General features: G+C 36.1%; 1 protein-coding gene across 4 annotated transcripts in view; it reads right to left on the reverse strand.

Annotated features, from left to right (window-relative positions):
* SEPT7 (septin 7) overlaps positions 1-12,675 on the reverse strand; it is a 109,517-nt gene that overhangs the window by 39,054 nt on the left and 57,788 nt on the right. For all 4 annotated transcript variants that reach the window (XM_021712007.1, XM_021712008.1, XM_021712009.1 and 1 more), the window contains one exon: positions 4,085-4,191. In XM_021712007.1, the coding sequence (XP_021567682.1) occupies positions 4,085-4,191 (107 nt within the window). The remainder of the gene's footprint in view (positions 1-4,084; positions 4,192-12,675) is intronic.

The raw sequence follows: 12,675 nt of genomic DNA on the forward strand, positions 1-12,675 counted from the left end.
CAAAAAACCGGGCTCGGTGGCTCAGCCTGTAATCCCGCGCCTTTGGGAGGCTGAGGTGAGTGGATTACATGAGCTCCCGGGTTCCAGCCCCGCCTGGGCAGCGAGACCTCATCTCTACAATAAATCAAAAAATCAGCCGGGCATGGTAGCGCGCGCCTGTAATTCCGGCTACTCGGAAGGCTGAGGCGGAAGGATTGCTGGAGCCCAGCAGGCGAGGCTGCGGTGGCCGGGAGCAGCCACTGCACTCCAGTCTGGGCGACAGAGTGAGACTCCAACTCAAAAAAAAAAAAAAAATTTCATTCCTTATTCACCCACATCACATGAGAAGATCTTTCTTCCTTTTATTTGTTTTTTTCAATAGTTGGAAGTGTTCCATAAAGCCTTCAGGTCAGGAAAATTGCAGACATTTGCCTTTTGAAACTCAGAATTGTATGCTTTTATCAGTCTAATATGTTGGGTTGAGATCTTCCAAGGACAGATCATCTGCTTAGACTACTGGGTTTGGTAAGGAGCCAGCCAACTATAAAAGATAGATTACATTTTCATTTTCTAACTACATTCAGACCTCTTGAATGACTCTGGCCCTGCGCATGATATGTCACATTCTTTCCTGAGTTAGTGAACAAAAGAGATTAGATGATCCTCAACTTGCATCTAGTATATAAAGGAATACCTCCATGGTTTAGTCAGAAAAGAGAATTTCTATGGAATTCTAGTCAGGATCAACCCGGTTCTCAGATGTTATAGGTCTTATTTTTGGTAAAGAAAGGAGGTTTAACAATGGTGTACAGGCTTCTGTCTTTAAGAAAATCTTACTAGAGATAGCCTTAGCCCACATTACTCCTTTGTTTTCAAGATAAGTAGAGTTGGGAAGATAGTCACAATAGAACACTTTTAAAGTGTTACCTTAAAGGAAGGTAAAATAAGTTTAGACAATTTATTTTAGAGTGAGGCCAATGTAAGAATTTTAATAAATTGAGGGCATGTCACATCGTCTTCAATAGATGCTAGCCTAGAGAAGATATCTGCAATGTTTAAAAATGTAAGGAAATACTATTTAGATTAAAAAAAAAAAAACAACCAAAAAAACTCCTACAACTCAGTAAGAAAATCACAGAAAACACTGAGATGACCAAAGCACTTCAATGAAATCTGCACAGTTAATAAGTACAAAAAACATGTTCACCCTCACTAGCAATCAAAGGAAATAAATAAAACAATTAAATATCTTTATGCACACACAACAGCAATGAGTGCCTATGTCCACCAGAAAACATGCACAGGAATGTTCATATTAGCAAAACACCAAAAACCCAAATGCTTATGTAAAACAGAAGGGATATGCAAAAAGTATACCTGGTTCAAGAACAGGCAAAATTAATTTATGGAGAAAGAAATCAGTAGGGGTTTATATAATTTTTAGGGGGGTGTAATACTGAATAAAAGGAAGCACAAAGACGCCTTCTAAGATGCTAAAAAAGAATGATATTTTGTTCTGGGTGGTGGGTTACACCCAGATATACGTATATTCATTATGTGTGTGTGTGTCTGTGTGGGTATCTGTGTGTGTGTGTGTGTGTGTGTGTGTGTGTGTGTGTGTGTGTGTGTGTGTGTGTGTATAAATTAAAAAATACCTAAGTTAAGAAAGCTAAAAACTCATCACTTTAGGATTAAGATTTCCAATTTTGTTTTTTGAGTCAGAGTTTCACTCTGTCACCCAGGCTGGAGTGCAGCGACACAATCACAGCTACTGTAGCCTCAAACTTCCGGGCTCAGGTGATCCTTCTGCCTCAACGTCCTGAATAGCTGGAACTGCAAGTGCATGCCACCACACCTGGTTAATTAAAAAAAATTTTTTTTTGTAGAGATGAGGTCTTGCTATGTTGCCCAAACTAGCCTCAAACTCCTGGGCTCAAGCAATCCTCCCCCTGTCCTAAAGTGCTGGGATTACAGGTTGAGCCACTGTGCCTGGACTAAAACTTGAATTTTGGTCACAAATAAGGTACATAGCATCACTTTTTAATTTTTATTTTAATAGAGACATGGTCTCACTTGTTCAGGCCAGTCCCAAACTCCTAGCCTCAAGTGATTCTCCTAACTTAGCCTCCCAAAGTGCTGGAACTACAGACTTAAGCCACTGGACCTGGTTAGTATCAAGTTATTAGAGTACAATTTCGCAAATAATTTAAAATCTCAAGCCCTATGAAGATTACTCACCCTCCTTCAAAAAAATAAAATCTTAATGAGAAAATTTTAAAAAGGAAAAATAAGAGACTCATTTTGGAAAATTACACCTTAGGGATCTAATTAATAAACTGCACCTTGCAGTTTGATATATGTGAGTTTCTACCCAGAATATCTGGACTGTCCTTCCATCCTGTACACTAAGATAATCATTACCACACTTTCAAATCCAGCTCAAAACATCACTTCCTCAACGAAGCCTGATCCAGCCAGAACTGCTTAAATCCCGTCTCTCTCTCATGTCCTATGTATTACTGCATCAACCCACCATCAACTTTTTTCAATAGATTAGAGCAGTGCTGCCAAGTAAAAATATGAGTCACATAAGTAATTTAAAAAATTTTAGCAGCCACTTTAAAGATAATAAAAAGGTGAAATTAATAAGTTTTATTTAACCCAACATATCTATTATTATTATAATATATAATTGCTATAAAAATTATTAAGATACTTTACATTCTTTTTTAATACTCAGTCTTCAAAATCTGGGGTGTATTCTATACTTGCAGAACATTACACTTTGGGCCACCCTCACTTTAAAAGCTCAATAACCACATGTGGCATGTGGCTACAGGCCAGTGTACTAAAAAGTACAGATCCAGAGTCTAGCCTCTTGCTAGATAAAGTGTGACCCACCAGTCAGCAGTATCAACATCACCCGGAATCTTGTCCGAAATGAAGAAACTCAGCCCATCTCAGACCTACTAGATCAGGAACTAAATTTAACAAATCCCCAGGTGATCCAAATGCATATTAAAGACTGAGAAGCAGGCAGGGCACCGTGGCTCATGCCTGTAATCCCAGCACTTTGAGAGGCAGAAGTGAAAGGACTGCCTGAGACCAGGAGTTCGAGAGCAGCCTGTGCAAGGCCTCGTCTCTACAATAATACAATAAATTAGCTGGGTGTGGTGGCACATGCCTGTAATCCCAGCTACTTGGAAGGCTGAGGTGGAAGAACTGCCTGTGTCCAGCAGGTCTAAGCTGTGACACCTGTGAACATGCTACTGTACTCCAGCCTGGGCAACAGAATGAGACTCTGACTCAAAAAAAAAAAACTGAGACACACTAAATGAGACCACACATAGTTTGGGAGTCTAGTTATAACACTGTATTTAAGCAATAACAGCTTGTCTACTTTATCTATGACAGCCTTCAGCATATTAATCACAGTTCAAAATTCCTAGCCTGATAATTTCAGTATCTCTGCCATATTTGCTTCTAATGCTTGCTCTGTCTCTTCAAATTGTAGATTTTGTCTTTTAGTACTCCTTGTAGTTTTGTGATAGATTAACATGACGCACCAAATAAAAGAAGTGGCTATAATAAAAAATAAAATAAAAAATAAGTAACAACAGCTTTTCTATTAATCATGTTTTCTCTATACTGTCCAATACAACTTTCTCCAACAGTGGAAATGTTCTTTATATATGCTGCCCAAAATGGCAGCTAATTTTCACATGTGGCTATTAAGCACCTGAAATGCGTCTGAGGCAATACAGAAATTCCAATTAAATCTTATTTAATTTTAACTGATTTAAACTTTAATAGCCACATACGGCAAGTGGCTACCATACTGAAAACACGACTCCAGGAATGTTAGTTACTATATCACAGTGTCAAGTCTACGATAAATTGGGAAGGTTCTAATCAAGATAATTTCTCTGATTAACTGCAGTTTTTCTTACTTTTAAAAAATTTTATAAATAATTTACCACCTTATATTAGCTAAGGCCAAATTTGCATCTTAATTCTAAGCAAGCATAATAAAAGTTACAACATGGTGTTACATGTATTAATATTACTCCAGTTTATCATCAATTAACAACACTAATAGCCATACCTGTACTGTCTTTTTAATTCTATGAGAAGGACCTGGATACTCTGGAGAATACAGATCTGTGAGGAATAATGAGTTGATTAATGTCGACTTTCCCAATCCAGATTCACCTAAAATAAACAGAAAAAGAAAATCTGTTAAACTCAGCCACTATACCACTTTAAAGATTCAACAAATGCTAAACGTAGTCAAACTTACTTTATGCAAGTACTTTTTGGTAGCGACACAGAAATGACAATAGGAAACATAAATAAGTATTTTGGCCTCAATTTCTTATCAACAAAATTAAGACTCACATTTCCAAAGATTCTTTTCAGTTTTATAATTATATCATCTGTGCTCATTAAAAGTAATATATTTAATACAATCATCTACATTTTTAACAGTAATGTATTGCCAAAGAACAAAGTTGGTCATTATGAAAAAATCCAAGTTGGATTACATATTGCTACTTCAGTAAAATAAAAAGCAAAGGTTTTCCTTATTATAGACAACAGTAAATAATCAAAGTAGGAAAAAAAATCACACAGCTATAAAAGGTAAAAATCTGCTGATACAAAGAAGAAAAATTAATCACACTGAATGCCTCAACATAAAACTCTAAACTACAAAAAAATTTTCTAACTAACCCACCTCATCAGTGTGAACCAGATACCAAAAAAAAATCTGAGTTAATTACTTTTTATACTGCTTTTGCTTGAGACAAGAGGTAGCAATGAAAGAACCTAGGGCATGATTTCTACTTTGATCACATACTCTCCTTTGCAAGTAACTTTTGCAAGTTTATCAAAATATAAATGGTTTCAAGGTATATATAACACAAGGCTAAAATAAATTTTAAATCATATTATGATAATTAACATGGAACAGGATTAAAGTATTTATTGTCAATAATCTACTTTGAATTAACAGGCATCTTTAGCCTAAATAACTGATGTCACAATATTTATATTATGACAAGTTTTATATATCTAGGCTGAGTTATTTGTATATTAGCTCTCAAAAGAGATAGGATTCTCTCCAGGTGGTCTGAGCTTAGTTCTTTGTGAGAATGTCGTTTTTTACAGAATGTGAAAATACCAGAAATGTCTAAGTCACAGGAAAGTAACTTATGGCTTGGTTGTCCATACCTGTTTCTTTCTGACTCTTATTCCTTGAATAAAGGAAAAAAAAGACTAGAATAAAACCCAAGAATTTTGATATTATCAGAAATATCCACAATATTTTCCTTTAGAAACACAAATGGAACTTTTAGTACTTTTAAGATTACGGGAAATTAAAAAAATGAACACTTTAATGACTAAAATTATGTTTAGAGTTTATTTTTTACATTTCTCCCCCTTTTTATTGGTGGTAGAGAGTAGAGAAACAAAAAGAAGCAGGACAAAGGAAAAGGAGACATGAAGAAAAATAACCTAAAAGGCAACATACCAAGATATAAATAGAGTGGTAGAGGTATGGGTGAGATTTTGTTCTTAGCTTTTTATATTTCTATGTGCTCTAAATTTCATTCAGTAAGACTGTATTTATTGTCATAATTTAAAAAATATTCTTGAGTGGCATCAGCAAAATGGCAAATTTAAAAGTTCCAAGATGCCATTCCCTCACAGAAACATCAAAAACAACTAGAAACCAGATGAATTAACTTTACAGGACCTGTGAAAAACAGTCAAGTCTACAACAACAAAGCAAATGCTCAATTAAAAAAAAAAGCATGTGAAAATTTTGTAGCATTTTTTTAATGCTCTTGCCACACACCCTAGGCAGTTTATCTGTGTCAGAAGGAAGCAGCAACCCAATTCCCATTTCCTTCCCTCAAACTGGAGGAAGAAAGCAGACTTTACTTGCAACATTCAAATCTTTCTGGATCTGCCAAAAGGATTGGTCCCTGTCTTGCCTATCTGTGATTTCAGATGGGAGAAGCAGTAAGCACAATTGCTGCAGGTGTCTGGAGCAAAAGATTATGGTAGATAGATATAATCGACTATGTAAGGATCCAACAGAAGCTGGGATAAGACTCTTTGGGAAATTAAGACATTCAAAAGCAGCCATGTACACAGGAAGAACTGAGTAAGCCACCACAGGTCCAGACAATGTATGTTCAGAAAAGTCCTAAGAGCTTAAGTTTTCAACTTGGGGTGATCACTAGATTCAGGGCATGCTCAGCTAATCAGCAGAGAACTGGCTACACATAATATGCAATGACTAAGGGAGGTGACTTTTTTCAAATGCACAATTGTTGGGGGAAAAAATCATAAGGCATGCAAAGATACAGAAAAATATAGCCTATTCAAAGGAAAACAAATTTCCAAAAATATTAGGTTAGACAAAGACATTAAAACAGTCATTTGAAAGAGACAAAGAGCTAAAGAAAAAAATATGCCAAGATAAATCAAAATCAGGAAAATGAAAACTTTAACAAAATGAGAGTATCAATAATGAGACAGAAATTATAAAAAGAAATAAAGCAGAAATTCTAGAGCTGAAAAATACAATCAACTGGATTGAAAAATTCACCAGAGAGACTGAATAGCAGAAATGAGTAAGTGGTAGAAAAAAATTAGCAAACTTGAAGAAAAGACTATGGAAAATTATTAAATCTGAACAGGAAAAAAAAAAAGAAAAGATGAAGTAAACAGAGCCTAAGGAATTATGAAACATATAACTAGATGAATATACACATTATATAGGTGTTTCAGAAGACAGAAATAACAGATAGAAACAACCAGACAGAAGATTAATAAGAAAACAGAGGATTAGCCGGGCTCAGTGGCTCAGGCTGTAATCCTGTGCTTTGGTAGGCTGAGGCGAGTGAATTGCCTGAGCCCACGGGTTCGAGACCCGCCTGGGCAACTTGGTGAGACCTCATCTCTACAATAAATCAGAAAAATGAGCCGGGCGTGGTAGTACACGCCTGTAGTTACGGCTACTTGGAAGGCTGAGGAGGGAGGATGACCAGAGCACAGCAGGTTGAGGCTGTGGTGAGCACTCCAGTCTGGGCGACGGAGTGAGACTACAACTCAAAAAAAAAAAAAAGAAAAGAAAAAGAAAGAAAGAAAGAAAACAGAATTTAAACAACAATATAAACCGACTAAAGCTGAGACATAGACCAAATACTATATCCAACAACAGCAGTTTGCACATTTTTTCTCAAGTATAAGTAGAATGTTTTTCAGTAATGACTAAAAGAAACAAATCTTAATAAATTTTTTTAAATTGAAGTCAAACAAAGTACTTATCCCATCACAATAAAATGAAACTAAAAATCATTAACAGAAGGAAAACTAGAAAGTTTACAAATATTTGGAAATTAACATATCCTTAAGTAACAAATAGGTAAAAGAAGAAATCATAACGATGTAAAACTCCTGAATAAAATATTAGCAAACAGAATTCAACAGCACATTAAAAGAATCACAAACCACAACCAACAGAGATTTATTCCTGGAATGCAAGGATGGTTCAAAATACTCAAATCAACAAATGTAGAACAAAAATATAAAACAAAAGGCAAAAAGCATAATGATCATCTCAATAGATGTAGAAAAGCATTAGACAAAATTCAACATCCTTTTGTGACCAAAAAAACCCTCAAAAAATTAGGTACAGAAGGACTGTATCACAACACAATAAATAGCTCTATATGACAAGCCCATAGTTTAACATCATACTTAAATGCAAAAAGCTGAAAGCTTTTCCTCTAAGGTCAGGAACAAGGCAAGGATGCCCAGCTCCTGCCATCTCTATTCAACATAATACTCAAAAAGTCCTAGCTACAGCAATAAGGAAACAAAAATAAAAGGCATCCAAAATGGAAAGAAGTTAAATTGTCTCTGCAGGTAACATATATTTAGAAAACACTAAAGACTACACACACACACACACACACACACACACACACACACACACACACACACACTCTAGATTAAACCAATTTAGTAAAGTTGCAGGATACAAAATCAACGGACAAAAATAGTAGCATTTCTATACATTAACAACGAACTATCCAAAAAATTTAAGAGGAAAAACATTCCACCTACAATCGCTACCAAAAAAGCCAAAATATTTAGGAATAATTCTGATCAGGAAGATAAAAGATATGGCTGAAAAATAGAGAGCATTGGAAAGAAACTAAGACAACACAAATAAATGGAAACATAGCCTGTGTTCATAAAATAGAAAAGAAGGGATGAATACGCGTAGTATAGAAAATGTTTAGGGCAGTGAAACTACTTTGAACAATATAATGATGGACACATTTTCATTATACATTTGCCCAACCTTATAGTACAGAAAACACCAAGCATGAACTCTAGTACTGACTTTGTTTGATTATATGTCAGTGCATACTGGTTCATTGATCTGACTAATCTATTACTCCAAAGGGGGATTATGATAATGGGGCCAGTTACGTATGTGGGGGAAAGGAATCTCTACCTTCCTACCAATTATTCTGTGAAACTGCTCTCAAAAAAAAGAAAAGAAAAACTCAGTTTAAAAAGATGCATTAAATATAATATGAGAGATGCAAAGGAAAAAATAGTGATGAAGCTGGTGGGGTGGCTGAGTAACGAATGAGAACCCAAAGGGGAATACGAGAGACAACCTAACACCATACAATGCAAGATTTGTGAGACATGGAAGCTGCAGTCCCTACAGGATCTTAGCAAAGGATACCACACTGGTAACCTGAAAGGGAAGTCTAGGTAATGTTGTGGACCCAGGCTTTCTTTTCCCTTATACCAGTATTTTTCTATTTTCAAATATTTCTAAAACAAACATATACTTTCTTCATTATGAATAACCAAAGTAACCAAAAAGCATATTATAAAAAAAGGTGGCTGGGTTTGGTAGCTCAGCCTGAAATCCCAGCACTTTGGGAGGCCAAGGTGAGTGAACTGCCTGTGCCCATGGGTTCGAGACCAGCCTGGGCAACTTGGCAAGACTTCACCTCTACAATAAAAATAAAAAAATTAGCTAGGCATGGTAGCACGCACCTGTAGTTCCGGTTACTTGGAAAGTTGAGGCGGAAGGATTGCCAGAGCCCAGCAGGTCGATGCTGGGGTGGCCTTAAGTGCACCACTGCACTCCAGCTTGGGTGAAAGAGTGAGACTCCAACTCAAAATAATAATAATAATAATAAAGGTAAAATTACAAAGAAATAAAGGCTTAATAACTTAATTTCTAACTGCCTAAAAACTGGTTAATTTATCATTTTTTGTTCTCAGATATTTAAAAACCCTCATCATAAACAAAATTCAAAAGATCACAATCAATAATTTAGGGACCCATGTAGAGGAGAAATAAACAGATGACCAATAAAGATTTCCTTTAAAATAATTTTTCTTTTACTTGCTCTGATAAAGTCTATTAAGATCATACTGAAAACTGAAAATACTGTCAAATACAGAATACCAAATGCCTTCAGAGAACAATGTGAAACATATGCAGTCATGCCTCAGTATCTGAAGGGGGACTGGTTTTAGGATCCCCAAGGATACCAAAATCTGTAGATGCTGAAATCCCTTATATAAAATGGCATAGTATTTGCATAAACTTACGTACATCCTCCCCTACACTTTAAATCATCCCTGAATTATGTATAATTACCTTATATAATATAAATGCTATGTAAATTTTTGGAATACTGTATTTTTATTTGTATCACCTAATACCATTGTCTTTTTTTAATATATATTTTTGATCCAAGCTTGGTTGAATCCATAGATGTGAAACCAGTGAATACAGAGGGTCAAGTAAACACCATATTGCATGAAATATAACTCAGTAAGCATTAATCATCTATAGCAGGGGTTCCAACCCCCAGGCCACAGACTGATACCAGTGTGTGGCTTGTTAAGAACCAAGCAACACAGTAGGAGGTAAGTGGAGGGCATGCAAGTGAAGCTTCATCCATATTTACAGCTGCTGCCCACTGCTCACATTACCGCCTGAGCTCTGACTCATGTTAGATCAGCAGTACCATTAGCTTCTCAAAGGAGCACAAATCCTATTATGAATTGTGCGTGCGAGGGATCTAGGTTGCACGCTCCTTATGAGAATCTAATGATCTGAGATGGAGCTGAGGAGATGATGCACTGGGGAGCGGCTGCAAATATGATTAACATTAACAGCAAGGTCTGACTTCAGAGACCATAATAAATCAACTGCTTGCAGACTCATATCAAATCCCTATCAGAGAGTGGCAAGTGAGTTGATATACTTCAATTATACAGCTGCATTTGGTGACAGGCTTTAAGTCAGAATCTGACACTTTTTAGTACGTACATGGCCCGTCCATGATTTTATTTACCACTTCCATCTACACCTCGTTTTTTAAAAATCGTGAGTTGTATAATTATTTCATTATATGCTACAATGTAATAATAACAGTTAAAGTGCACAATAAATGTTATGTGCTTCAATCATCCTGAAAGCATCCTCCTCCTTGTCCATAGAAAAATTGTTTTCCATGAAACTGGTCTCTGATGCCAAAAAGGCTGGGAACACTGATCTACAATGTGTCATTCACAGGGACCATAAGGGCAAATAAGATTTCCAACTTCCAAGGTACTTACAGATTATTGGGGGAGGCAGACAAGTAAAATGTTTCAAGTTCTATATTTAGGTATGTTTAGGATGGTAGAAAAGAAACTTCTTTTTTTGAGTTGGAGTCTCATTTCGTCCCCCAGACTGGAGTGCAGTGGCACACTCACGGCCATCCCAGCATCAATCTGCTGGGTTCCAGCGATCCTTCCGCCTCAGCCTTCCAAGTAGCCAGAACTACAGGCACGTGCTACCATGCCCAGCTAATTTTTAAAAATTTTTTACTGTAGAGATGAGGTCTAAAAAGTAGATTGCCTGGGCCACCCAAAGTGCTGGAATTGCAGGCTGAGCCACCGAGCCTGGCCTCAAAAAAGAAACTTCTAAATCAGATAGAAGAGTTGAGGTTTCCAGAAAGGTGACAACAAAACTGGATCTTGATTAGGAACATAAATTAAGTTTACAACCCAGTGCAGTGGCACCTGTCTGTAATCCTAGTTACTCAGAAGGCTGAGGCAGGAGGACTTCTTGAGACCAGGAGTTCAAGACCAGCCTGGGCAAGACAGTAAGACCTCATTTTGAAAAAAACAAAAAGAAAGAATAGGCAGAAAAGAGAAGTGTGAATTAACGTAATTTATTTGGGTAAATACAAACACCTGGGCTCCAGGCTCAGCATTACTAAAATCAGTCTCCAAGGCTAAGGCCTGGGAACCATAATAAATAAATACATAAATAAATAGGATTAAGGTATATACTCCACCTCAATTGAGGTGGAGTGAAGTGGAGGAGGAAAGGGAATTAAAGGGGGGAAAGTTTAAGATTACTTTCAGTATTCTAGCTTGGACAATTAGACTAAAGTATATTATTGCTGTATTAGCATAGCCTTTAACTTCAGGCTTACTGGTTGAGAATCATATCCTTTAGAGTATGATTACAGTCAGCAAGATACTTGAATTTTCTGTTTCCTTACTTATCAAATTAGCATAATAGTATAAACTGTGATGGATCAATTAAATAATATATCATTTAATGGAATTAGGAATATGTGAAAATTTGGTATGATAGAGACAAGGATAAAAATAACTACTTAATCTATCATTAGATTCGAGTTTTAAAAATAGCATCATAATTTTTAAAAACACTTGAGGCAAAAACTTAGAAACAATGAGAAGTTAGCAAACGTCACAGTAAAAGACTAACAGGTCTCTGGAATACGGATAAATCAAGTTGTTAAATAGTATAAATGATTTAAGTAATTAATATACTTGTCAAATATATATTCAGAATTCCTATCCAGAAAATAAATATTTTTGAAATGTAAGGAATACTTAAATAAGGTGATTATATAAGATTACATAAAAAGGTTGGGCTCAGTGTCTCAGCCTGTAATCCCAGCACTTTGGGAGGCTGAGGCAAGTGGATTGCCTAAGCCCCCAGTGTTCGAGACCAGCCCGGGCAACTTGGTGAGACCTTGTCTCTAAAATAAATAAAAAATTAGCTGGAGCATGATAGCATGCACCTGTGGTTCCAGCTACTTGGAAGGCTGAGGTGGAAGGATAGCCAGAGCCCAGCAGGTTGACGGTGGGGTAGCCGTGAGTAGTAAGAGTCCAATTCAAAAAAAAAAAGATTACATTTAAAAAAATCAATCAATGCTGAAAAACACAGAAATCTCCAGATCATATTCTCTGAATGCAGTAAAATTTGAAATTAACATAAAAATAACACAATTCATCTGCCTACTTAGATATAAAACATATGTAGATAAAACTCCTTAACTCCTCTTACGTGAAAACTACTCAAATATAAGCAAAATGAGTACTACATATGAAAAACTAAGGAATCTGATTAAAGTGGAATTCAGAGGAAAATTTGTGCTTAAAAATAAGCCTAAAGAAAACAGGTCAACCTTCAGGGTGGCTGTTGGTGAAACTGCAAACTGGTACAGCTTTTTTGAAGAATAACTTGGTAGTCTATCAAAATTTAAATCCATATGCCTTTTGACCCAGCAATTTCACTTTCACAAATGTACATTACAAAACCATTTATATATG

This window comes from Carlito syrichta, unplaced genomic scaffold (genome assembly GCF_000164805.1).
Source record: "Carlito syrichta isolate Samal-C Ts95f unplaced genomic scaffold, Tarsius_syrichta-2.0.1 Scaffold303008, whole genome shotgun sequence".
In the NCBI taxonomy this organism is placed as follows: domain Eukaryota; kingdom Metazoa; phylum Chordata; class Mammalia; order Primates; family Tarsiidae; genus Carlito; species Carlito syrichta.